The sequence below is a fragment of the Mus musculus genome, chromosome 13, assembly GCF_000001635.26.
Source record: "Mus musculus strain C57BL/6J chromosome 13, GRCm38.p6 C57BL/6J".
Taxonomy (NCBI): Eukaryota; Metazoa; Chordata; class Mammalia; order Rodentia; family Muridae; genus Mus; species Mus musculus.
The window spans coordinates 73,622,536-73,649,843 of NC_000079.6; the positions used below are offsets into that span (position 1 = coordinate 73,622,536).

General features: G+C 49.0%; 1 protein-coding gene across 3 annotated transcripts, besides 7 other annotated features; it reads left to right on the plus strand.

The window, feature by feature from the left end:
• Positions 9-4,465: a promoter, noted in NCBI's record as "-4472 promoter". NCBI's record gives the evidence for it as "EXISTENCE:reporter gene assay evidence [ECO:0000049][PMID:11025212]".
• Positions 9-4,856: a biological region, named in NCBI's record as "Tert 5' regulatory region". NCBI's record gives its function as "regulatory_interactions: Tert".
• Positions 3,931-3,964: a protein binding site, noted in NCBI's record as "Zfp637 site". NCBI's record gives the evidence for it as "EXISTENCE:protein binding evidence [ECO:0000024][PMID:25032857]".
• Positions 4,056-4,856: a DNAseI hypersensitive site, noted in NCBI's record as "mHS1; the nucleotide coordinates are approximate for this feature". NCBI's record gives the evidence for it as "EXISTENCE:in vivo cleavage assay evidence [ECO:0001075][PMID:19270068]".
• Positions 4,135-4,154: an enhancer, noted in NCBI's record as "NFkB site". NCBI's record gives the evidence for it as "EXISTENCE:reporter gene assay evidence [ECO:0000049][PMID:10970902]".
• Positions 4,135-4,154: a protein binding site, noted in NCBI's record as "NFkB site". NCBI's record gives its function as "positive regulation of promoter activity" and the evidence as "EXISTENCE:protein binding evidence [ECO:0000024][PMID:10970902]".
• Positions 4,295-4,315: an enhancer, noted in NCBI's record as "mTERT-EE". NCBI's record gives its function as "Nfat5-induced enhancer" and the evidence as "EXISTENCE:reporter gene assay evidence [ECO:0000049][PMID:20937271]".
• Tert (telomerase reverse transcriptase) lies at positions 4,376-27,308 on the plus strand. 3 transcript variants are annotated; one of them, NM_001362387.1, is made up of 17 exons: positions 4,376-4,713; positions 4,816-5,103; positions 5,613-6,139; positions 11,617-11,812; positions 12,885-13,065; positions 13,822-14,001; positions 14,671-14,829; positions 16,621-16,722; positions 17,451-17,536; positions 19,441-19,554; positions 19,830-19,901; positions 21,714-21,902; positions 23,646-23,772; positions 24,242-24,303; positions 25,412-25,536; positions 25,753-25,881; positions 26,375-27,308. In NM_001362387.1, the coding sequence occupies exons 3-17, from the start codon at positions 5,776-5,778 to the stop codon at positions 26,476-26,478; spliced, it is 2,190 nt and encodes a 729-aa protein (NP_001349316.1). In that variant the 5' UTR covers positions 4,376-4,713; positions 4,816-5,103; positions 5,613-5,775; the 3' UTR covers positions 26,479-27,308. The 3 variants fall into 3 exon arrangements, with proteins under 3 accessions (NP_001349316.1, NP_001349317.1, NP_033380.1); NM_001362388.1 differs by having other exon boundaries at positions 5,613-5,946; NM_009354.2 differs by having other exon boundaries at positions 4,816-6,139.

Sequence of the window (27,308 nt, forward strand, 5' to 3'; positions counted from 1 at the left end):
GTGGAGCCAAGCTTCCAGCAAACCAGTTAGAGCTGAGTTGATGCTCTGAAGAAGAGAAAATGTAGAGACGGTACTGAACAAATAATGTCTGGGCAAACCTCAGACATGAAAATGGAAGACGTGGAAATCCAGAGAACTCTGAGGGAAAATAAAACACAACTCCAGGTCATCACGGGACTCATCAAACTGCTGAGGTGCAGCCACAGAGAAAAATCTTAAAATAGCCTAGAACGATGCATGACACATAAAGCACAGAGAAGACGAAGCTGAGTCTGTCTTGTAGGAACAACTTGAGAAGACCTAAACCACTGCAATGAGTGCATTCTGCTAACTTAGAATTTGCTACCCAGTTCAGATCCAAAAAGGGTTTCACAAAGTTCAACACAAAACAGTAGCAGGAGTGGCTAAGGGGGACACACTGATAGGAATTCAGAGAAGTAGGGAATGCTCATATGGGGACATTACAAAATGTACTTTCATGTTGCTTAAATCATTTTAATTGTCAACCACATCAAGCTAAATAATGCTTTGAGGTTCATAACATTTGGAGATTATGTCTACACTAGCAGAGAAGGCACCAATAACATCCCAATTGCTAGATTCTCATAGAATCATGAGTCACAATGGCAGAGACAGGTTCTGAGAGTGTGTCCTTGTTGTAAACAGTATGCTCTACAAACTAAGTTGGCTGCAATATCACTAGGCAGTGTTGTCCCATAAGACAACTATCACATATGTGGTCCAGTGATGACCAAAGCATCTTTTAGCATTTTGCAAATGAAGCTCAAATCGAATATGACTAAGCTCATGCAGTACAAATCAAAGGTACACTGGGATAGTTTAAAAGATACATACTTGTACTGGTTAGTTTTGTGTCAGCTTGACACAGCTGGAGTTATCACAGAGAAAAGAGCTTCAGTTGAGGAAATTCCTCCATGAGATCCAGCTATAGGGCATTTTCTCAATTAGTGATCAAGGGGGGAAGGCCCCTTGTGGGTGGGACCATCTCTGGGCTGGTAGTCTTGGTTCTATAAGAGAGCAGGCTGAGCAAGCCAGGAGAAGCAAGCCAGTAAAGAACATCCCTCCATGGCTTCTGCATCAGCTCCTGCTCCCTGACCTGCTTGAGTTCCAGTTCTAACTTCTTTCAGTGATGAACAGCAATGTGGAAATGAAAGCTGAATAAACCCTTTCCTCCCCATTTTGCTTCTTGGTCATGATGTTTGTGCAGGAATAGAAACCCTGACTAAGACAATACTATAAACCCTAAAAGTTGTAAACCAAACACATGTGTTTCCATTAAGCCATCGTAGAACAATAAGTACTCAACCCCAAGTCACATAACTATAATCCCAGCCTTTGAAAACCGGGATCAGGAATTCAAGGCTAGCCTCATCTATATGTAAGATTAAAGCCTGTTTGGGCTGCATGAGACTTTGTTTCAAAAAAAAAAAAAAAAAAGCAAACAGGCAAAAACAAACACAAGACAAGACAGATGTAAAATGAAGGAGGGGTAGATGGGTCAAGTAGAAAATAGCATAGGAAACGAGTCAAGTATAGAAGAGGTGGTAGTAACCAGATCATGCAGAAGGACTCAAGGCCATCTCCTCACAGTGGCTTAGGTAGGCCTTCCTCTGCTCTTGAGCAGGGGCAGAGTTGCCGCTTTAAGGAGGGGATCAGTCACCTTTAAGAACTGAAAAGCTGAACAGTCTTCTCAAGTCAGAAGCCAGTGGCTTCATCTTACACCTCTCTTCCTTCCCTTGCTACTCATATTGGATCTGATGATTTGCCCAACTTGGAAGAAACATCTCTTCTGAAGGGTTTCACAGACACCCCATCTTTCCGAGAAAGGACCGCATAGGCTGGCCATCCCTGTGCTTACAAAAGGAATAATTAAGAAACTTAATTCCATAAGCAAATACAACCTTTCCAAGCCCCAAGTGGATGATTTTATCTTACTGTTTTTTTATATCTCATCAAATAACTTCCAAGGGCTCAAAAATCCAAAGATGTAAAAAAGGAACTGAGCTCTGTTTGCCAAGCCATGAGGATTAAATAATGACATTCAAAGAGATTTTTGTGCCCTAAGTACTTTTTATTGGTTTTCATAGATGGTTTAATGTGCAAGATGAAGCAAACAGAGATGGGAGTGGTATCAGCATGGATTAAGGTGGCAGTTGTGAGGGAGGGGTACTGAGAGAACAGGACAAGGTAACCTATCTAAGGAGAGGCCAAGTTGGCAAGTGCCAGGGACTTCTAAGCCCAGAACTAGTACACATTCCTTAGGTGCTGTTTGGGAAGTCAGGGAGTCACCAGCCTTGGGATCTATAAAAGTGCATGGTGGCATTCACTCACATACTTCCTGAGCTGTTCGATGTTGATGAAGTCGTGGGTATGAGACTGTTGTGTCAGTGACAAACTATGTAAATGAGAATGATTGTTTCCATCTTGACCACTAAGACGTAAACCGGTTCCAGTGATCTCCAAACATGGCAAGCTACAGCAGAGCAGCAGCCCCATCCAGAGCCTTGCCCTGGTTCTGAATGGGGGAGAATCCAGTGGGAGTCGGTTGCTGCCAGCATGTTGGGGTAGAAGGCTGGAGCATGACAGGTCCCCGAGGATTTCCTGCTTCCTATATGGGTAGGGATACTTGAGGTCCTCTCTTCTACCTCCTTCCCTGCAGGGTTTATAACCTCTACCACTGTCTGTCTCTGGGATAGCTCCTAGGGTGCAGCCCCTCCCCAAAAAGGCCTCTCCCTGGCCTCATGTCTCTAAGAACAGCTTTCTAAAGCAGGCCTGTTACACAAAGGCTCCCTTTTCCTGGCTTCATCGTTGCTGGTAGACAACTTCCACTCGTTTTCCACTTCAGTTTCTTCTACTCTGTTGTTATTTGATTCTGATGCTTGAACCCAGGGTTGTGTAGTCAGCAAGTGCTACCCCCTCCCTCCTCTTCTTTGTTTTTTTGAGGCAGGGTCTCATTTTGCCCAAGTGGACCTAAATTTCAGCATGTAGCTGGCCTGGTTTTGAATGCCTTCTCATCCTGCCTCTACTTCCCAAGAGTAGCTTACAAGTGTGCACCACCATGCCCCGCGATATTCTTATTTTTGAGACTGTTTTCTATGCTGGTTTCTTTGGGGAACTACACTAAGGTAGCTTACAAGTGTGCACCACCATGCCCCGCGATATTCTTATTTTTGAGACTGTTTTCTATGCTGGTTTCTTTGGGGAACTACACTAAGGTAGCTTCATTGTTGGCATAAATTTCTCAGTTCAGGCCCATATCTCCTAAGTAGCAGAACTAAGCAAATCTCAAACAAACCCCTCAAAAAGACTGATGTCCACTAAACGGACTTCTAAAATAGCTCCTGTAATCCTGAGCATTTACAAGGCGGCAGACCTCCTATAAGGGAGTAAATATGAAAACGCGCCTGTTCAAATGCTAGGTCGGTGGATAGAAGCAATTTCCTCAGAAAGCTGAAGGCACCAAAGGTTATATTTGTTAGCATTTCAGTGTTTGCCAAACTCAGCTACAGTAGAGATCACAGATTCCCTATTTCCCAGAGATTCAAAATTCAGCAGCCCCTCTCTAACTATGGCTCAGAGTCGTGTCATTACATATGCCCCAACAACAACCCCCACCCCTATCCTACCCCCGCCTCACACGTGCAAGTACTATCACAGTTGCCAACCTAGCAGAGCTGCCATCCTAAGGTCGAGGTCGCCGCTTTGGCTGTGTGCACAGGCAAGCGCCCTCACCCAATGGCCCTGGCCTTGCTATGGGTGCGTGAGTTGAGATGATGCTCTGGACTCTGAGGTGAAGGCCACTGGAACAGTGAAAAAAGCTAACGCAGGGCTTTTACCTAGTCCCCTTCCTTTGGTGGTGGGTGTTTACGGAACATATTTGGGATCTGAGTGTATGGTCGCACCACAATAAAGCCTTAACCTATATAGTAGAATTTCAGCTGTAATCATTAAGAACTGAGATTGCCACCACCCACCTCACTGTCTGTGTCAACCACAGCAGGCTGGAGCAGTCAGCTCAGGAACAGGCAAAACCTTAGGTCCCTCCGCCTACCTAACCTTCAATACATCAAGGATAGGCTTCTTTGCTTGCCCAAACCTCGCCCCAGTCTAGACCACCTGGGGATTCCCAGCTCAGGGCGAAAAGGAAGCCCGAGAAGCATTCTGTAGAGGGAAATCCTGCATGAGTGCGCCCCCTTTCGTTACTCCAACACATCCAGCAACCACTGAACTTGGCCGGGGAACACACCTGGTCCTCATGCACCAGCATTGTGACCATCAACGGAAAAGTACTATTGCTGCGACCCCGCCCCTTCCGCTACAACGCTTGGTCCGCCTGAATCCCGCCCCTTCCTCCGTTCCCAGCCTCATCTTTTTCGTCGTGGACTCTCAGTGGCCTGGGTCCTGGCTGTTTTCTAAGCACACCCTTGCATCTTGGTTCCCGCACGTGGGAGGCCCATCCCGGCCTTGAGCACAATGACCCGCGCTCCTCGTTGCCCCGCGGTGCGCTCTCTGCTGCGCAGCCGATACCGGGAGGTGTGGCCGCTGGCAACCTTTGTGCGGCGCCTGGGGCCCGAGGGCAGGCGGCTTGTGCAACCCGGGGACCCGAAGATCTACCGCACTTTGGTTGCCCAATGCCTAGTGTGCATGCACTGGGGCTCACAGCCTCCACCTGCCGACCTTTCCTTCCACCAGGTGGGCCTCCAGGCGGGATCCCCATGGGTCAGGGGCGGAAAGCCGGGAGGACGTGGGATAGTGCGTCTAGCTCATGTGTCAAGACCCTCTTCTCCTTACCAGGTGTCATCCCTGAAAGAGCTGGTGGCCAGGGTTGTGCAGAGACTCTGCGAGCGCAACGAGAGAAACGTGCTGGCTTTTGGCTTTGAGCTGCTTAACGAGGCCAGAGGCGGGCCTCCCATGGCCTTCACTAGTAGCGTGCGTAGCTACTTGCCCAACACTGTTATTGAGACCCTGCGTGTCAGTGGTGCATGGATGCTACTGTTGAGCCGAGTGGGCGACGACCTGCTGGTCTACCTGCTGGCACACTGTGCTCTTTATCTTCTGGTGCCCCCCAGCTGTGCCTACCAGGTGTGTGGGTCTCCCCTGTACCAAATTTGTGCCACCACGGATATCTGGCCCTCTGTGTCCGCTAGTTACAGGCCCACCCGACCCGTGGGCAGGAATTTCACTAACCTTAGGTTCTTACAACAGATCAAGAGCAGTAGTCGCCAGGAAGCACCGAAACCCCTGGCCTTGCCATCTCGAGGTACAAAGAGGCATCTGAGTCTCACCAGTACAAGTGTGCCTTCAGCTAAGAAGGCCAGATGCTATCCTGTCCCGAGAGTGGAGGAGGGACCCCACAGGCAGGTGCTACCAACCCCATCAGGCAAATCATGGGTGCCAAGTCCTGCTCGGTCCCCCGAGGTGCCTACTGCAGAGAAAGATTTGTCTTCTAAAGGAAAGGTGTCTGACCTGAGTCTCTCTGGGTCGGTGTGCTGTAAACACAAGCCCAGCTCCACATCTCTGCTGTCACCACCCCGCCAAAATGCCTTTCAGCTCAGGCCATTTATTGAGACCAGACATTTCCTTTACTCCAGGGGAGATGGCCAAGAGCGTCTAAACCCCTCATTCCTACTCAGCAACCTCCAGCCTAACTTGACTGGGGCCAGGAGACTGGTGGAGATCATCTTTCTGGGCTCAAGGCCTAGGACATCAGGACCACTCTGCAGGACACACCGTCTATCGCGTCGATACTGGCAGATGCGGCCCCTGTTCCAACAGCTGCTGGTGAACCATGCAGAGTGCCAATATGTCAGACTCCTCAGGTCACATTGCAGGTTTCGAACAGCAAACCAACAGGTGACAGATGCCTTGAACACCAGCCCACCGCACCTCATGGATTTGCTCCGCCTGCACAGCAGTCCCTGGCAGGTATATGGTTTTCTTCGGGCCTGTCTCTGCAAGGTGGTGTCTGCTAGTCTCTGGGGTACCAGGCACAATGAGCGCCGCTTCTTTAAGAACTTAAAGAAGTTCATCTCGTTGGGGAAATACGGCAAGCTATCACTGCAGGAACTGATGTGGAAGATGAAAGTAGAGGATTGCCACTGGCTCCGCAGCAGCCCGGGTGAGCATGGCTGGTCTCCAGCTGAATGCATTAGGGGCCCAGAAAAGGGAGACAATGGGTGGCAGTAACCCAGGTCCCCAGTGGTGTGGTGGCTTTATGCAGTCCGTGGTTGGATGAGTTCCATCTTATGGTCTCTGACTCCAAGCTCCCTCCAGCTCGCCTTGCACAAACTAAGATTCTTGTCCAAGCCCTGGGCAGGTTCTCAGGGCTGGGGACATTGTGGTGAACAGATAAGCAGACGGGGAGCATGGTGGATAGGAGTTCTGGCACAGTGCACCAGAGAGAGTCTGGAAGCGCTAGTGAGAGCTAATGTAAGGGCCCGTGGTTCGCCAAAGAATGATAACCCCGGACTCAAATAGTATGCCAAAGCAAGGAGCATTTCATTCTGCAGAAATCAAGCATGCAGGTGGGGGGGGGGGGTTGCTCTCATTCCAAGATGGAGAGACAACCAAGTATAGATTTTAAGGGGATCGGGGGCCTTTATCTTACTCCATCTCTAGGGGCATTCCATTACTGGGGCATGGGGTTGGAGGTTGGAAACTGTTAATGGGGAGGTCTGGAAACTTGCTGCCCCATTGTCCTTGCTTCAGGCTAGGTAGCTGAGTAGCTTCTAATGGCAGGATAGTTTCTGACTAGCTGTCTAAAGTCTGGGGTGTTTGTTTTTTTGTTTTTTCTAGTAACTTACTTGCCTGAACTTGCTCAGTTTTTAGGCCTGGTCTCCTGGACTGCCAATTTGAAGCCTATTAAGGAGTCAGCCTGTCTCACTACTCCAGGTTATCTATAATCCCCCTGTAGAACGGTACCTCACTGATAACAATGACAGACCAACATAGGAACCCACTATCCTTGTGGTGCATGAGTTTCAAAGGTTCTTCTGGTCCTCCCAGTGTGCAGATCCATGCTTAAGCTATGGTCCTCCCAGTGTGCAGATCCGTGCTTAAGCTATGGTCTTGCAGCTGCTCGATCTACAAAGGGTAGGGTGAACGAAGGAAAGATAAATGAAAAAAAAAAAACTGTTTCCTACAGTGAAGATCGCTGCCCCATCTTAGCTATGAGAAGGGACTGGGGAGTGGAGCCTGGTGCATAAAAGAGGATTGTGTTACTTGGAAGGCTGCAGAGCCTGGACTCCTGTGCCCTCCTTGCCTGGTTTTCTGGGTTTAATGTTGAGGTTGGCCCTCTGTAGTCACTACCTGACCCCTTCCCTTTCAGCCAACCCTCCGGTTACACCCTGTGCATGTATGGAAGGGGCCAAACGCCCTATCCTGCTCTCCCTTCCCCAAAATTCTTAGGATATTAACAACTTATGGGGAAAAGATGGTAGAGCTATGTTTACCCACCATGTACTTGGGAAGCTCCGAAGTAAGCTTTTAAAAGTACATGTCTGGCAGAGTATTGTGGCAGACACCTAACCCTCCCAGCACTCGGAAGCAGAGGCAGGTGGATCACTGAGTTCAAGGACACCTGGCCTACCAAGTCCAGGCCAGCCAGGGGTCTGCTAAATAGAGAAACCCTGTCTCGAAAACAAACAAGCAAAAAACATACCTGCCCTGGGGGTGATAGGGTACACCTTTAATCCAAGCACTCAGGTGGCAGAGGCAGGCGGATCTCTAGAGTTTGGGGCTAGCCTAGTCTACAGAGTGAATTCTAAGGCAACAATGGCTACACTCCGAAACCTTATCCTAAAACAAACCTTATCCTAAAACAAACAGAACATTCCTGACTCTCCAGCTGCAGCACAGAGCCTGTGTGGCCAATGCAAGTCTTCCCACCTGCTGAGTGCTGACATCTCATTCCTTCAAGTCTCTCTGTCTCCCTTACCCACAGCTGTCAGTATCAGTTGCCCAGGGTTACGGAGATAGCCCTAGAGGAAAGGAGATACTGCAGCCCCTCAGCATCCTGTCTCCTCAGGTAGCAGCTCTCCTTATTCTGGACACAGGCTCCTTCCTGCTTAGACTGGACTTTGCCTGTCCTTGCAGTTTACATCCAGTTTTATGATTGCCTTTCCAGACTTGTTGGAACATGTCTCTTTTCTGCTCCAAGAACCCCTTTGACCTTCAGTTTGTCTGTAAAAACTTAAGCATGCTCTCTGTTAGAGTTTTCCTTGGAATTTTATTCCTGTCTCTTCAGGTTCATTCTGGCTCACCACCACCACCACCCCCCCCCCAACATTATACATCATAGGTATTTGGCTACACGTTTCCTTCTGGATACTGCCTTAGCTACACCGAGTGCTTCTGTACGTGGCCATTTTGATATCAGTGATTTTTTTTGATTTTTGTTTTGGAGACATCGATATATTCCAAATGTGTGAAATATTTTGAATTTTCCTTGGAAATTGATCCTCAATTCTGTGTAGAAGTCTGCATAATACCAGTTATTCAAAGGTGCTGCAAACTTGTACCTCTGCACAGGCAGTTTTTCTAAATGTTCACTGTATTTCTGAATCCTGAGATTTTTTTTTGTGTCCACTATGTCAAATATATACAGGAAAAGTCCACGTCCCTTCTGGTCATGAAATAAGAAGAGGGCTACTTTGGTTTCTCGCTAGTCGGCTGGGCTTATTTCTTCTTACTCTGGTGGTATTTACATGCAATGCTGTTAAGTGTACGTACTAGTTACAGATTTTTATTCATTTTATGTTTATTTGTTTGAGACAAGATTTTAGCGCCAGGCAGTGGTGGCACACGCTTTTAATCCCGGCACTTGGGAGGCAGAGGCAGGCGAATTTCTGAATTCAAGGCCAGCCTGGTCTACAAAGTGAGTTCCAGGACAGCCAGGGCTACACAGAGAAACCTGTCTTGAAAAAAAGAAAAAAAAAAGATTTTACTAAGCAGTCCTAACTGGCCAGTGACTTGTTTGTAGATATGACTGACCTTGAACTCGCTGAGAGTTGCTTGCCCATGCCTCCCAAGTGCTGAGATTTAAGATATGAGCTACCACACCCAGCTGGAGTTTTATCTTTCTGATTAGAGAATCTTTGATTGCCAGGGTATTAATTATGCAATTTTTTGAACGTAAAAGAGGTTTTTGTTGTTGTTTAGGTTTGGTTTCTTTCTAAATATCTCAAGCTGCCCTCAAATTTGCAACCAACCCATTCCTCTCAGCTTCTGGGGAAGCGGGGACTACAGGAGTGTAAGCCTGCCGTTTCTCCTCTACTCAAACTGAACCGGGCTGGCTTTGCTGATTCCCTGCTATGAATTTTTTTTCTTTTCCCTTTAAGTTTTGCTTTTAAGATTTCTGAATTCTGGAGCTGAAGAGATGACTCAGTGGGTAAGAACACTGACTGTTCTACCAGAGGTCCTGAGTCCAATTCCCAGCCACCACATGGTGGCTCACAGCCATCTGTAAAATGGGATCTGATGCCCTCTTCTGGTGTGTCTGAAGACAGCTACAGTGTACTCATATGCATAAATAAGTATTTTTTTTTAATTTTTTTAAAATTTTCTGAATTCATAGAATTTAGATGTGTCTTTTCACAGTATGCAGGTGAATTTTTTTATAGACTGTCGTGCCAGTTTGACAGTCGTCACTTAGCTGGGAAGCTTAGCTTCTCTCTCTCTCTCTCTCTCTCTCTCTCTCTCTCTCCCTCTCTCCTTCCCTCCCTCCCTCCCTCCCTCCCTCCTTCCCTAAGAATGTGTGAATGTGCTGCTTCTGTTATTTCCAGTTTGCTTTTGTTAGTTTTATGCGTATGTGTTTTGCTTGCATGTATATGCCTGTGCTCCTCTTGCATGCTTAGTAGCTGCAGAAGCCAGACAGAGCATCAGATCTCCCTGAGCTGGCCTGGCCTTACAGATGCTTGAGAGCCACCACGTGGATGGGATGCTGGGAATCGAACCCCAGTCCCCTGAAAGAAGCAGCCAGTATCTTAGCAGCTGAGCCATTTCTTTAGCCGGTTTGCTCTTTGTTGTTTGTTTGTTTGTTTGTTTGTTTTTTGAGACAGGGTTTCTCTGTATAGCCCTGGCTGTCCTGGAACTCACTTTGTAGACCAGGCTGGCCTCAAACTCAGAACTCCGCCTGCCTCTGCCTCCCAAGTGCTGGGATTAAAGGCATGCGCCACCACTGCCCGGCAGCCGGTCTCTTGCTGTGCCTTTGGTGTCTTGCTATCTGAGTAACTTGCTGCACATGTTTTCATTCTGTCTACCTTCCAGCAGTAAGAACTTATGTGCGCTGTTCTCTGCCAGCAATCAACTGACACTCGAGCCTTAGCGTACTTGGAACTCTGATCAGCTTCTCTGCTAGCTCCTACCCCTCTGCTGATTTAGGTCTGGCTTCAGCCTCTCTATTCCCAAACTAAACATCATTCTTGGTTTTTTTTTTTTTTTTAAGGTCACTGCTTGTTTATAAAGTTTTAACCTTCCACACCATTTCCTCCATATATTGACTTATTTTTAATCATCATTTTATGTGTATGAATGTTTTGCCTGGATATATGTATGTACACCATGACATGCCTGGTGCTGGAGCTGACCAGACTGGAGCTAGAGTTACAGGAGGTTGTAAGCTACCACATGGACCTCTGCGACAGCAGCCAGTGCTCTTGACCACTGAGCCAGCTCTTCAGCCCTGTGTCGTCCTTTCTTTGTTTATTCTGTCTTCTGACTTGTACGTACGTCCTCCTGGGATCCCCCTTCTCCTTCCCAAGTTCCCATCATATTCATCACTTCTGGTAACCCCACCTTTCCCTAGATAAAGAGGCCCCTGTGGTATCTGGAGATACACAGAGTGTATACAGCTGTTATGGTGCACGGAACTCACATGTCCAGCATGGCAGTAGGAGCAGCCTGTTCTCTACTTTGTTCTAGACATCTCTGAACTGCACTGCTCAGTAGCAATGAGTGTGTGTAGTCAGTGACCCGGTAGTATAGTACCAGCCGCCACTGAGGTTTGCCTGTGTATGTGTGCGGAGGTCTGAGGTTGACACTCCGTGTCTTCTTTAATCCCCTGGAGCTTGCTGATTCAGTTAGAGTTCATCTGTCTTTGCCTCCATAGTATTGGAACTGCAGGCACATGTCACCACTCCTGGCTTTTAAAACATGGGTTCTGACAACTGAACTCGGTTTTCATGCCCCTCCAGCAAGCACTTTACCAACTGAGCCATGTCCTTATCCCCTATCTGAAGATATAATTTGATTTAGAGCTGATAGAAGCTAGGGTTTGCTAAGTCAATCTAGCCTACAAGGATCACCGGTTCGTCACAGTGGAGCTACATCAGATACAGAGGTTGGTAGTGAGAGGCTGCTACTGGGGGATGAAGGATGCCTCAAGAACATTTCCCTGTCAGTCAGCAGCATTTCATCTGTAGTCAGTCGGCCTGCAGGATCCAGACATGGCTTTGTCAGGGAACTTTAGTTTACAGCATAAAGAAAGCACACACACAAAGGTTAAACTAGCTTATTAATTTGGGGACCTATGGCTTCCATGCTAGACATTGTGGATCTGAGGTGAGTCACGGAATGTTGAGTATCTACTACTTTCAGGGAAGGACCGTGTCCCCGCTGCAGAGCACCGTCTGAGGGAGAGGATCCTGGCTACGTTCCTGTTCTGGCTGATGGACACATACGTGGTACAGCTGCTTAGGTCATTCTTTTACATCACAGAGAGCACATTCCAGAAGAACAGGCTCTTCTTCTACCGTAAGAGTGTGTGGAGCAAGCTGCAGAGCATTGGAGTCAGGTACCACACAGCATCCCTCAGGTATCAGTGTCTCCTGTGTGCATACGCAGAGGCACCGGTGCACAGTGTGTGGCACCTGCTAGCCTGGGCATGGACCTTGAGGGCATAGATTCCCTGTAGCCATGGAATGGAGTCCCTGCTTTATTGCCTGTGAAATCATAAATTGGATCTGTACCATCTATAAGATCCTTAAGGTAGGAGAGCTTTTTTATCAAACGGGAGCGGAACTGATGGATTCCACCTCATGTCTACCCCTGAAGGAAAGGAAGTGTCTCCTCACTGGGAAACCACAAGGGTCCACCCTGAGAAGTGGCAGGGCTCTGAGTGGCTGAGGTTCTGTGCTGATTGAGCTAGAGTTTTGTTGTCTCAGCAGAAGGCCAAGCTGAGAGGGCAGTGGAGCAGCTAGGCAAGGCCTGCAAAGAGCAGACTACCATGTTAACTTTCTATTTTTGTTTGTTTGTTTGTTTTGTTTTGTTTTTATTTTTCAAGACAGGGTTTCTTTGTGTGGTCCTGGCTGTCCTGAAACTAGTTCCCTAGACCAGGCTGGCTTCAAACTCACAGAGAGCCACCTGCCTCTGCCTCCTGGGTGCTGGGATTAAAAGTGTGCGCCACCACCACCCAGCTCCATGTTAGCTTTCTTGAGGTCCAGCCTTAGCTATGGATCATATATCACCCACCCATTGTGCTTATGGGATCCTTAGCAACCAGCACAGGGCTTCCTGAGGGCAGGCAGGGACACTTTTTGCTTTCATACCTGTGTCTAAGCCAAGATATCCATAAGAGTCAGCGGATTGCTTCAAAAATATCCTGGCCAATGGGACCCCCAAGAAGGAAACACCAAGGACAGACTACGGGACCAGATGTCCCAGGTGCCGACCCAGGCTTCGTGTCATGAACCCTGTCCAGACAGGTCTATGGGGTGTGTGGGTTGTGTGGGTTGTTCTGGTCCTAGATGTAGCCCCATAGCATGGTCGGGTGTCAAGTGCTCCAAGTTCCCAACCACCCTGATGGGACATGTCTCATGAACTCCCTGCATGCTCCTGTCATAACTCCACGGTGCGCTCCGTAACAGGCAACACCTTGAGAGAGTGCGGCTACGGGAGCTGTCACAAGAGGAGGTCAGGCATCACCAGGACACCTGGCTAGCCATGCCCATCTGCAGACTGCGCTTCATCCCCAAGCCCAACGGCCTGCGGCCCATTGTGAACATGAGTTATAGCATGGGTACCAGAGCTTTGGGCAGAAGGAAGCAGGTGACCGGACTTGGCCCCTGTACTGATGGTTGAGTCTATACTCTGACTTAAGTAAGGGCTCATGAAGTTCTGAGGGAGGCTAAGTAACCTGTTGTTCCTAAGTCTAAAAACCCAGCATGTGGAAAGGGCTTAGAGATGGGAGATGGTCCCAAGACCCAGAGAGCTTGGGACACAAACCCTGGAGATCCCTCAGGGACCCTGCCAGGTAGGGTCGGCACTATATGGCCTCTATGCTGGGGGGGGGGGGGCAAAGTAACCAGGGGGGGGGGCAAAGTAACCTGACTCTACCACCAGGGCCTGGATGCTTCAGCATCTGGGTTAGCCAGGGGCCCTTGTAGGCCTCGAGGGTCTTCAAGGCTTTCCTTGTCCTAGGGTACTCAATCTGGGGCAATGGGATAGCGAGAGGACTATAGGCCCACCATGCCCCAGGGTCTTTTGTCTGGAACGTGGGATGGGAATGTGCGGTAGTGGAGTGGAGAAGCGTGGAGTATCCTCCTGCATCTAGAGTATCTCCTGACTCTAGCCCAGTGGGCATGTTCTAGAAGGCACTACCCCTGGAAGAGGATGAGAACAGGTTGAGGCAGGTTGGATGAAGGCCCCACATACAGTCAATTGACTTAGTGAGATAGATCCTCTAAGACTCTGGCTCTAGAGGAGCTCTGGCTGAGCTATAGGAGTCTATTCTGAGAAATCGGGGTGGTCAGGGAACAGTCTGCCAGGTCCCTTTCTAATGTGTCCTCTATGGCCCTGGCACAGGCCCAGCATTTCACCCAGCGTCTCAAGACTCTCTTCAGCATGCTCAACTATGAGCGGACAAAACATCCTCACCTTATGGGGTCTTCTGTACTGGGTATGAATGACATCTACAGGACCTGGCGGGCCTTTGTGCTGCGTGTGCGTGCTCTGGACCAGACACCCAGGATGTACTTTGTTAAGGTGGTCATTTGGACTCCTGTCTATCACATTTGCTCTCATGGTCTGGGCTCTAGGGACCTCCTTGAAATAAGCAATGCTGGGTGACCCTGTTGCAGCCTCTTGTTGGTGATTGGGAGTGTTAGCCTGCTACCCTATACAGGCCAAAAATATTATGGCCCCCAGTTCTCTCAAGATCAGAAAGACCCCATGGTGGGGGAGGGGTTGATAACTAGCTCCCAGGACAGTCTTGAGCTCTATATGGGTTCCCTTGACAGTACATTCCAACCTCTCTGGTCTCCGCTCTGTGCGAGACCCTTTGGATTCTGGGTCCTCTTCAGAGAAGTAAAGCCTGACTCTACCACCAGGGCCTGGATGCTTCAGCATCTGGGTTAGCCAGGGGCCCTTGTAGGCCTCGAGGGTCTTCAAGGCTTTCCTTGTCCTAGGGTACTCAATCTGGGGCAATGGGATAGCGAGAGGACTATAGGCCCACCATGCCCCAGGGTCTTTTGTCTGGAACGTGGGATGGGAATGTGCGGTAGTGGAGTGGAGAAGCGTGGAGTATCCTCCTGCATCTCTATCTCCTGCAGGTTTGCTGTGGGCAGGTTGGAACCCAGGCACCAAGGACAGAGCCAGCAGGACCCCTGTCCCTGGATCCAGCCATGCTTAATGGTACTCACATGTATCGTACAGGCAGATGTGACCGGGGCCTATGATGCCATCCCCCAGGGTAAGCTGGTGGAGGTTGTTGCCAATATGATCAGGCACTCGGAGAGCACGTACTGTATCCGCCAGTATGCAGTGGTCCGGAGAGATAGCCAAGGCCAAGTCCACAAGTCCTTTAGGAGACAGGTAAGACCATAGTGGACTCTCGTCGAGACTGTGAGCATGTTGGTGACCCGGGCCTGTTCACGTCGTGGATATCTAGTATCTGTCAGTGACACTGGTGTGGCTGTGATAGGTCCACACTTGTGTCCATGGTGCCAATGATCATTTGTCTGACCCAGCCTGCCTCCATCTATGGGAACTCCCAATGGAGAGCCGTCCCCTTCCAGGAGATAACCTGCAACTATTCTCAGTCTCTGGGGCCACTTCATGATTTATGCATCCAGTGACCTCTTCAATAGGCAGATGGGGTCTGCAGGTTTAAAAATGGAAAAGTTTGCACTTAGGCCTGGGAGCGGCACAAAGTGACTTCCTTTGCTTCTCCCTGAGGTAGGACATACAAGGCTCACAGGCAAACCTCATGCATGTGTGTGCAGTGGCCACGTGCCTTCTGTGCCAAGGGCATATCCATAATCACTGCACCCAGGAGATTCCTTCCCTGGTTCGGCCAGAGCAACCACCATGCACCTGTGAGGACAGCATGGCACGAGTTAGTTTTCTCCATCCACCACGTGGATTCTGGGAATTGAACTAAGTCATTAGGTTTGGCCGTGGATGTCTTTACTTGTTGAGCCTTTGATGTGCCAGCCTTAGGTAAACACCTGAAGTTACACATTTCTCTTTAAGAGCTCTCAGTCGTGCCATGCACATTCTGGCATGTTGCCAGTTCTTTATCATCCTGTTCAAAAATCTTTGTTTATTTATTTTAATTTCTTTTTTTGGTTTTTTTTTTGGGGGGGGGGGGTTTGGGTTTTTTTTTTTTTTTTTTTTTTTTTTTTTTTTTTGGTTTTTCGAGACAGGGTTTCTCTGTATAGTCTTGGCTGTCCTGGAACTCACTTTGTAGACCAGGCTGGCCTCGAACTCAGAAATCCGCCTGTCTCTGCCTCCCAAGTGCTGGAATTAAAGGTGTGTGCCACCACCGCCCGGCTATTTATTTTAATTTCTGATAACCTCTTAGTTATTTTGAGAGTGCAGGCATTGTGTATATATCTTGCATCTCTTTTCTAGGTTAATTCTTGTGCTATAACTCCTCTGACTTTACTCCTGACACTACAGAAAACCCACTTGGCACATGGGATATTTGTTTATTTTGTGCTATCACATGTTAATGGTACATAAGTTTCAGTATGATAGCTTCATAAGTGTGCATAATGCATTTTGACCATATTCACACATGGAGACTAACATAGGAAATTTTTTAAAGTTCAAGGCCAATGTGTGATTTCAACCTTTGAGAGAATGAAGCAGAAGGATTTGTAAGTTTGAGGCCAGCCAGGGCCACATAGAGACTGCAGTGTTCACGCCTCTAAATACCTCACACCTAGCGTACTTGGCCTTGTTCCTGTGCTGTATCAGTAGATGCTGCTATATTCCTTCTGGTGACATCCTGTCTTGCAGACACAGGTCTTGGTGGCCACTCTGATAAAAGTCAGGCCTCCTAGAGAGTCCGTTGCAGAAGATGAACGAGCCATCTCCTCCCTACCCCTGTCAGCTCTTCCTCCTGGCCACACATAGTCTCTGAAGAAATCAGGGTGATGCTTGTGTTGCGATTATTGGTAACCACAATTAAGGAGATGCCTGGCCTGAGGAAAGCTGACTGTGGCGCCTCCTGCTGGGGTGCTGGAGTCTCTCTTTCCCACACGAGACTCTGCAATGGCGTGGTCCCACGGTGTTCTGTTGTTGGGCTGTGCCTGGCCTGGCCAAAAAACCATGTGCCCCTCTGGTTCCCCTCAAGCATTCACCTCTTCTTTGCTACAGGTCACCACCCTCTCTGACCTCCAGCCATACATGGGCCAGTTCCTTAAGCATCTGCAGGATTCAGATGCCAGTGCACTGAGGAACTCCGTTGTCATCGAGCAGGTCCTTGGGCTTCCTATTAATGGGCCACACCTGGGGGGAGCTTTCCACCTTTACTTGGCTATTTGCTTAGTGCAGGAATGTGACCAACATGCTCCTTGGTAGTGGGACCCATGAACAAGAGTAGCAGGACTGGTAGCAGCCCTCATGACATAACCAGAACCCTGCCACTTAGGTGGGCATGCTAAGGGTTGCTTGGAAGTGCCCTCTTGTCTCCCATACCTAAGCTGAACTGGTAAAGATATCTCCTTCCTCAGTTTTGACCTCACGATCCAGGGACAGTTCACCTGCTCTTGGAGGACAAGTTGGACAAGTTGATCTGTGATCCCCATCTTGGCCCATTATGTCAGAAGCTGTGTTTCCATAAGCCACACACAGATCTCCCCATGCAAAAGTCAGTGGTTCTATAGAACCTTCTTTGATACATATTCTACCTTTGGGATGGCCATACTCACTGAGACTTTTAGACGATTGCCATTTGGCTCGTTGGGGTACTGTGTGAGCGTCAAGGTTCCAGACCTAGTGCTGTGGGAACAGAAAAGGTCACATCACTGCTTTGTAAGTTACATACCCTGTCACCTTGAGTCAAATTCAGCCTAGCCATTCAGTGACACTTGACCCTAGCTCCACCCCAACTTTATCATAAATACTTGGGCTTAAGTGGGCATCTGGTGGCGGCCTGGGTGCAGCATTGAGCATCCTCATGCCTGTCTGTCTACATGCTTTTCTAGAGCATCTCTATGAATGAGAGCAGCAGCAGCCTGTTTGACTTCTTCCTGCACTTCCTGCGTCACAGTGTCGTAAAGATTGGTGACAGGTGGGCACAGGCATGGGGCAAGTGTGCAGAGGGTGGGCAGAGGCAGGACAGGTGCAGGTAGGTAGAGGCTATCCTGGCTGCTGAGCAAGGTGCCTGCTGACTGGCTACAGCACTTAGAACTCCGAGTGTCTGTCTCCTCCTCATTCTTCCCTCCCTGCTCCTCCTCATAGAATTGTCTTGGCCTTCTGCTTGCTGGCTTTTAGGCCACAGAGCTGTCTACCCATGGGGCTTTAGGAGCCCCTGGATAAGCATGGCTCCAGTGAAGTTAATGATTTTGTGTGCCTCGAGCTCATGTTACCACTTTGTCAAGGCGGCACCTCACCCGTGCAGCCGGGCATGGGGCACACGAAGCACCAAAGAAGAGAGTACAGTGCCCGTGGCTGAATCTGCCCAAGACTACCATGAGTCACAAGCCAGGCTAGGCACTCTTTTTTTTTTAATTACAGATGCACAGAATGGTTTGACGTGTGTAGTTCTATAAACACATTTACTGACACAAATGCTGCTCCTAAAGATAAAAAAAAAAAAAAAGGCCCATTGGACACACAAACTTTATATGCCCCAGTACAGGGGAACGCCAGGGCCAAAAAGGGGGAGTGGGTGGGTAGGGGAGTGGGGGTGGGTGGGTATGGGGGACTTTTGGTATAGCATTGGAAATGTAAATGAGCTAAATACCTAATAAAAAATGGAAAAAAAATCACATGATCATCTCAATAGATTCAGTAAAGGCTTTTGACAATAGAACTCAGAGGCTGTGTAACTTGACATTTGCTAAATATGTAACACACTGTAAAATAATTCAGTTTATAACCCATTTTCAAGGAGAAAAAAAAAAATCAACAAACAGGTACTCTTTAAAAAGCACTGCTGTGGTGAAGAGAGCCCAGACTGGCTCTATGCTGGAGCAGCCCACCAGCCTGCAAAGGCCTGTTTTGTGTGTCTGGATCCGATGTAAGGTTGAGTGCTTAAGCATTTGGTTGGACCTTCTGTACCCAAAGTCCCCACCTGTGAGACTGGTACAACAGTACTTGGCTCCTTTTTGCTGAACTGTTAGGAGCGCCAATACTGAACAGAATTCCAGGGTTATTAGAGGTGAAGTCAGGCATGACAAGGAATACCTGATTATCTAAATTCACAATATGTATTAGAATGTAATTGGAAATGTTAGATGGGCATACTGGGACACCACAAGCTACAAGTGTGCAACTGAGTGTCTTCTCACAAACACAGCCAAGGGTGGGCCTGACTCCTGAAAGCACTGAGCACAGACTCATGAGTCTATGTCCATGTGGCAGGAAACTTAACCTACTCACGTGGTTCTGCTTGACGCACTTAAAAGTCAAATCCAAGTGCACAGTGCCTCTGAGCTTCCTGCCTGTTACTCTAGTGGAGAAGATCTTAGCAAATGTGAGGGGTGCCTGGGTGACCTCCTTGTCCTGACCATCTGGTGACACCCACCCCTGCCAGCACCTGCGTGTCTGCACCTGCATGTATGTTTGGTTCCATTGTGTTCTCTGAGAAGGCACTCACTTTTTTCACACGGCTGTCACCAAGAATGTCCCTTCACTAATAAAGCTGCTATGAATTGTCCCAGATAAATATTCAGGAGGCTGATTGCTTGTTATTCATAGGATAGCCTTGGAGTCGGTGGACAGGGATGTGGTCTGCACCACCCCAGGTTGTAGCAAGAGTGGGGAATGGAAGAGATAAGGGTAGTACTTAACTTGTTATCTTCTTAGGTCTTAGCAGCTGACAATGGTAGATACCACTGTTTGTGTATGTGGCCTGTGAGCAGGTTCACTGAAGGTGTCTGTTTATTCATGCACACATGGGGAGGGATGTCAGATACAAGTGTGAAACCCATCACGGCTGCTGCTTCTGACCATATCCATCACCACCACCAGGTGCTATACGCAGTGCCAGGGCATCCCCCAGGGCTCCAGCCTATCCACCCTGCTCTGCAGTCTGTGTTTCGGAGACATGGAGAACAAGCTGTTTGCTGAGGTGCAGCGGGATGGGTAAATGTTTTTTCCTTTTACTGCTCCCAGGGGCTGGGTCACTGAGTGTGTGTCACAGCTGGTTTATGTTCGAGACACAAAGGCCATTGCCTTCGCTTCATGAAAAGCTGTGAAGCATCCCAGAGCCATTCTTGTTAGGACAGTAAAACTGTTGTTCTCTTTTTTTGAAGAACCACTTTGTTTTTTCTATGTGCATCCCTATACTTAGAGTGTTACAAGTTGGCTCACTTAAAGGTAGATGCTCTGTGAGACCTCTTGATGTGTCTTTTATTTAGGTTGCTTTTACGTTTTGTTGATGACTTTCTGTTGGTGACGCCTCACTTGGACCAAGCAAAAACCTTCCTCAGGTAAGGACCATCATGCCTGGGTTTCTACTGTATTATCAAGGGGTGTGTGTGTGTGTGTGTGTGTGTGTGTGTGTGTGTGTGTGTGTGTGTGTTTACATCTGTATAAGATATAAAATGTGCTAAGGCAGCATATTTAACTGGTTAGTAATTTTGCATGCCTGGGGCTCATATGGTCACCAAGACCAAGTGGCAGAGGCACCTCACCTGTGCATCCAGGCATGGGACGCCTGTAGCACCAAGGAAGAGAGTCTGATACTCATAGCTGATCCAGCTTGGTCTCACCGAGCATGCAGTGAGAGACCAGGTCAGTGTCAGTATTTAAAGAATCTCCAAGTAGGACAGCAGGCATTAACTCCCATCCCTCCCAGCTGAGTCCACAGAAGGGCTATTTGCCAAGGCCTGAGGCACAGAGCCCTCCTGGGAGATGTGTTGTCCCTGAGAACATTCCTGACAACTTGGACACTTCACATCACACCACGAACAAGCACTGGGTGAACAGGTTCTGTGGAGTCGCTTTTCTTTATGGGATTGTTAGGAAGAGACTAGAGAATTTGGATTTACTAAACATTGGTGTATTGAGGCACTGCTATTGCACGAGGAGTGATCACTTCTCTTACATAATATTCATACTAGTGGGTTATAGTGTGTATTCTAGACTGTGTTTATAGTATATACAGGTTAGGCCAGGGATTTGGGCACATCTGGTTGTAAAGTTAATTTCTGTGGCTCAAACTAGAATCAGGTACTACAGCCTAGCTTCAGAGCAGCAACCATACATTGAGGTTCCTTAGGCACTGCAGAGTTTGAGGTTTCTTCAGATCAGCTATTACAGAAGAGGCTCCCTCCAGGTACTGTGAAGTTTGTAGGCTTCTTTTTAGGATAATTGACAAGAGACGAGAAACCTGAAAGTGGTTAATGAAATTGAGCCCTAAGAAGTTGTCACCACTGAGATACTGGTGTTTCCAGTGCTCTGTGCAGACTGCCTATACTTGTAGCACAGAATCTCAGAGCCCAATAGGCCTTGCTTCTCAAGGTCAGTAAACCAGCCCCAATGAAGGCCCCACCACATCTGTAGCACTTAGGAGCTAAGTGTCCCATAGGCTGCTGCCACTGGGGACAGAGGACACTGCTGCTGTTGAGGAAATTTCCAGAAGTCAGTTTTGCCCCTAAGACCTTGTCAGGGCAATGTCAGGATGCCCTGGGTGAATGCCAGGGCAACCACGAGGGGCTGCTAGGTGGGCTTGTCCATGGACACCTGTAAGGAAAAACTTACTGCAGGGGCTGACCAGTCACAAGGATGTAGAGCTCACAGGCAATGGATGACATCAAGTAGACACACTCATGGTACAGGAACCAGACTGCTGCTGTGAGTTCACCTTGGGGGATTGTGGAGGGGGCTACACCTCTGCCTTCAACTTATTGGAAAATCTATCCATAGGCAAACAGTCTTATCGTTTAGCATTTGCTGATAGGGGAAGCAATGCACATCTACAAGCATCTCAAAGAAACTACAAGAAAATAGGCTTTGGGGGTCATAGGAAGAGGATTCCTGGCTACATAGATGCTAAGATTTGACCCACAGAGTCATGTGAAACTTTCCACTTGTCTGAGGCCTGGGCAGAGGACCTTACTGATCCATTGCTTACACAGAAGACGGGAGCTAGGCTACAGTCCAGAGCAAGAGTGCCTGGTGTTCCATCAGGATACCCACAAACCTCTGTTCTCTCTGGTCCCAGAACACCTCTGAGAACTTGTGTGGCACATGCTGGGTGCTTCCAGGCTCCCATAACATGTTCCTTCTCTTTTATTCAGCACCCTGGTCCATGGCGTTCCTGAGTATGGGTGCATGATAAACTTGCAGAAGACAGTGGTGAACTTCCCTGTGGAGCCTGGTACCCTGGGTGGTGCAGCTCCATACCAGCTGCCTGCTCACTGCCTGTTTCCCTGGTGTGGCTTGCTGCTGGACACTCAGACTTTGGAGGTGTTCTGTGACTACTCAGGGTAAGCACACTGAGGAGCCATGAGGTCATGGGAGCAGATGGTGCTGTGGGTACTATATTCTGTTTCCTACTTCTAGACACAAGTGACCGTGAGGCCTGACGTGATAGGTCAAAAGGTGTTCCCTTTCTTCATGGAGATGGGCATGGGCAATATGAGAGCATCCTCAGCCTTGTCCCAAGTCTCCTGCAGACCATGGAGCCAAGGCTGCCCTCTGTATGAGACTGGGAAGGGATGGGAGTTGGTCTCTACCTACCAAGAACTCACAGCCCAGATGTCTCAGTGTTGATAGGACAGATGTGAGTTAGGCACAGGTGAAAAGAGCTGGACCGTTTCTTTTTATGAGCGAAAAGTATGAATATTATGACTTTCCGGTAGGAGACTGATAACCTGCCGTGTTGACAGCTGTCTGTTCTGAGCTCAGATCCAAACTCTGGGTCTCCATTGTGCTCTTTGGAGGGTCACATTGTAAGGGAAAAGTTGGGTGCAGATAAGCCATTTGTACAGTGCCCTCACAGGCCTGGGCTCCTCAGCCTCCCTGCCTTTGTATGCTGAGTCCATCCAGGCCCTGGGATTGAGCTCAAACTTCTTGACTTCCCCTCTGCCTCCCAGGCCCACTTTTGCTGCCCCAGCCCCCAGCTCAGTGCTGAGCACACCAACTTACCTGCTCCAGCCCCTGGCACTCTTCAGTGTCATGGAGTCATGGGTAAATCAGTCAAAGAAGAATTTCCCCTTTGAGCGTACTGCTAGAGCCTGAAAACGTACCCTTAGGAAGCCAGCCTGGCCTTGGACAAGGGCCATGAGAGACCATATGTAGACCATAAGGTTCCTGCTTCCAGAGTCCATGTCAAGAGTGGCTGTGAGCTCACCCTCTGAGGCTTCGGTGTGGATGCATCAGCTCAGCTCTTCCTTCTGCCTGAGCCAGGGACAGCGTGTCTGGAGGTCAGCCGGAGTGACTAGCAACATCCTAAAGGGAAAACATAGTGAACATAAGAATTTCTTTTTTCTCCTCACATACAAAATGTGATGAGAAGTGACAGAATACCGCAGAGTATCGTGAAGCATGGCACCCCTTCCTCTGGCCTCCACCCACACTCACCGGCATGCATTCACACACATATAAAAATAAGAAACCTGACAGAGGTAATTGTACCTGTCGCTTGTATTCATCTTTGAGGATCATGCAAAGTCACTGGATGACAAGAAGGCAACACCCCTTCATCCTGTCCTGGACATGTCCCATCTGTTGTCCCAAAGTGACCAAGATGCATCCTGCAGTCTGCAGGTGGTTGGACACCACTGTAGGCAATCCCTTACTGTTTGCTGTCACCAAACTCTGACTGGAGATAATATGCTCCAATCACAGTCTTGTGTTGGGAAGGTGCTCTGTCAGGCTGCAGTCACACTTAAAGAAGCACACACAGGGTTGTGACTTCCTATAGATTTACAATTCCTTCTGAACTGAATTTTCACAGCTCTTATTTGCCACCGATGAGCAAAGATGTCTGGTAATCCCATGCCCGGATAAGATGTATGTTGTTCACTACATCTGGTTGGGTTTGGCTGTCCAGGGCTCTGGCGGTGCTGTAAGCGAGTCCCAAGAGCCGGAATGGGTTCCATGTGTGAAGGTCCAACCGCATCTAAGCCTGCCTTGTGTGGCAGAGAGGGACAAGAGGTGGAAGGGCACTGATGTCGGTCTCTCAGGAGCTTAGTGTGGGAATCACACAGAATACCTTTGTGCTGCAGTTATGCCCAGACCTCAATTAAGACGAGCCTCACCTTCCAGAGTGTCTTCAAAGCTGGGAAGACCATGCGGAACAAGCTCCTGTCGGTCTTGCGGTTGAAGTGTCACGGTCTATTTCTAGACTTGCAGGTGAGCAAACAGGCAGCTACCTCACCTGTTGGATCTTAGGATAGATCCTGTTCTCTGGGGGGGCAGGGGTGTTCATGGATATGCACATGTGTGTACAGGTGCAAGCCGTGTATGTGAGGAACATGTAGAAAAGTGGATGTGTACTGAGGATCCCTGAGCATTCACCCTGCTCATCCCCATCACTTTCCAATCCTGACATTCGCTCCCACAGAGAGAAAGGTTCCCTGGATCCTGACCTTGGCGGTTGACTCTTAGGCCATGACTGCTGAGGTCTCTGTCCAGCAGGGGCCACTGTGGTAGGCTTTGGCCTCAGCTCTCTCCTGCTTCCTCCCCATGAGGGCCTGGCATGATTTTGGTGGGGGAGTTTCCCCACAAGTGGCTTTCTCATCCTATTTGACAACAACACAGAAAGTGTTCATTTGTGATCTCAGGGACATTGCTGATGGTTCTCTTTCTCTTGGGACTCCAGGTGAACAGCCTCCAGACAGTCTGCATCAATATATACAAGATCTTCCTGCTTCAGGCCTACAGGTGAGTCATGGGCTGTGCCACCACTAGAGGGAGGCACAGACCAGAAATGCCGGCCTTGCTGTCGGCTGGGGTTCTGAAGCTCAAGGCGGAGCTGCTCTTGGCTCCCCCTGGTTGGGTGGCCACTGAAATGCAGTCAGGAAAAGGCAGCATTTAGTTGAGTCTCCACACAACCCCATATTTGTAAGGTAAGACCCTCTTCTGGTCTCCCTGTGCTGAGAGAGCACATGTAACCTTATGTGCTAACCAGAGCCCGTGGTCTTGAGACAGGAGGGGATGCTGGCATAAGGAGCCCCCCAAGAAAGCACCGCAGAAGGAATCAGATGAGAAAGGGAAGCAGGGGGACCCAGAGCCCCAGAAAGCAGAGAACCAGAGCTATTGCTGATAGTGTCACCAGTCTTGCACCAGAAGGCACAACAAGCACCCAGCTGAAAGTATCCTGGCCACCAATGTGCCCTACACATTGGCTTATGCCTCTGGAACATTTTTGTCCTCGGTTCTATGCATCTGAAGTCAGGTGCACTAGGCCAGACCCATGTCATTCATTCATTACACAGTCACTACTCTACATGACCATAGGCACACAGCATACGTAGGCCCTTTCTTCTGAGGTTTCCTGTAGGGGTGGAATTGGTTTCCCTTGATTCGTGAAAGGAGAGCTGCCCTGCAGAGCTGTAGCAGAGGGCACCATTCTGCTGAGAGTTGGCAGATGGTCATACCAACCACAGGTCAGATTTATGCCACTGTGGATCTGGCTGCCTCTAAGTAACCTCCTGGTCACTGGGGCTGGGTGTGGGGAAGAGCTTGTGCTATAGAGGACACAATTTCAGTGTCAGGCAGTCTACCCCCGATATGACATGACGTAGCAGGTGCACAGGGTACCTGGGAAGGGACTAGTTTCATGACATTATATAGGAATGAAGACATGTGTGCGCGCACACACACACATGCTTGTGTGTTCACTTGTAGTTGTAATTCCATTTGTACACGCAAATATGTGATGCACATGAATCTCTGTTTATAATTCACATGTATGCATAGACGAGAGCTTGCACTTGTGTGTATGCACACTTACCAGGGCCTCTTCCTCTCCACTGTGGCTCCCGCCCAGGTTCCATGCATGTGTGATTCAGCTTCCCTTTGACCAGCGTGTTAGGAAGAACCTCACATTCTTTCTGGGCATCATCTCCAGCCAAGCATCCTGCTGCTATGCTATCCTGAAGGTCAAGAATCCAGGTGCGTAGACGGCCAAGGGCCAGCATTCTCACGGTGGGCGGGGTCTCATGGTGGGCGGGCGGGGGGGCGGGGGCAGGGGGGCATCATGCACTCACTCAGGAGCTAGTGTAACCAACCATCCTTCCTGGGCCTCAGCCCTAGCAGGTTAGGGAGGTGTTGAGAGATCATGAGGGTCTGTGGCCAGCTGGGTTCTTCAGCCTCTGTCTGATCCCCCAGGAATGACACTAAAGGCCTCTGGCTCCTTTCCTCCTGAAGCCGCACATTGGCTCTGCTACCAGGCCTTCCTGCTCAAGCTGGCTGCTCATTCTGTCATCTACAAATGTCTCCTGGGACCTCTGAGGACAGGTGAGTGAGCTCCTTCCCCTCAAACAGTGAGTGCCTAGGTGAACCCAAAGCTAGATGGTAGATTCCATGCCCATCTCCTGGAGAGGGGCCCACTCAGGCAGCCCCCAGGTGAGTGGAGCTAGTATTCTAGACCATAGCTTCCTTCTCCTCCTTCTTGCTCCCTCTGTTCTGACTCTTATGTCAGAAGAGGCCCATGGGGTGACATGTGTCACTCAAGATCCCTGCCTGGTCCCTTCACACCTCTGCTTGGCCGCTTCCTAGATGCAGGGGATGAGGGTGGGGGTCCTCAGGTTCCTGTCTTGCTTCTGTTTCCAGATTGTCAAGCTTGAGGTCTTTGTGTGTCCAAGGTGGTGGTGGTGGTGGTGGTGGTGGTGTGTTCCTGGGTGGGACTCCTGCTTACGCCTGGCCTACACATGGCCAGGACTTGACCCAAGCAGGCTAAGGAACTACCTCACCCCTTTGGAATGAAAGTTGAGTACATCTTGTGTTGCAGCCCAAAAACTGCTGTGCCGGAAGCTCCCAGAGGCGACAATGACCATCCTTAAAGCTGCAGCTGACCCAGCCCTAAGCACAGACTTTCAGACCATTTTGGACTAACCCTGTCTCCTTCCGCTAGATGAACATGGGCATTGTAGCCTCAGCACTCCTGGATCCACGTCACAAGAGGGACTGGTCAGTTGTGAGGCTAGGTCATCCTCCAAACCTCTGTGTCATGGGTGGTATGGGAGATTGTCCCAGTGCCTTGTTTCCTGTAACAGGCTTGATTTCTTTCCTGATGCCCTCAGGGAGGCAGATCCTATCCCTTTTAGTGGCAGGGATCCACTAGCACCAGCACATGAGGAGTGCACCCAGTGCACATGGGCACTGGGACAGTGGACAGGTGTGAGATTCCTGGGCCCTGGAGTCTTTTCACACCTAACCATGGAGCCTGTCCCAGTACATCAGAGTGCCTCGGAGATGAAAAAGGACATCGAGCCAGTGACCTAAATTACAGCCTGAATATACTCTGAATTCATGTGACTGCCTTAGCTACTTCTCTACTGCTGTGTAGTAAAACACCAAGCCAACTTATAAAAGCAGGATTTTCCTACTGGAGCAGCAGCTGAGAGTTTACATCTTGATCCATAAGCACAAAAGCACAAGACAGAGAGAGAGAGAGAGAGAGAGAGAGAGAGAGAGAGAGAGAGAGAGAGAGAGAGAGAGAGTCAGTCAGTCAGTCTAACAAATAACTAAGAAAGGTGAAGGGTGATGAAGTCCACAGGGATCACGCTAGGGATGTTCCATGCCTTCTCTGAAGCTAAGATTCCTTGGCAGCGTTTGACAGTAACCATAGTGGGTACCTACTGAGATCACTATAAAGATAAAATAGGGGGAAGCGTATTTGTACTGAACTGGAAAAACATACAAATAAAGAGTAAATCATGGAA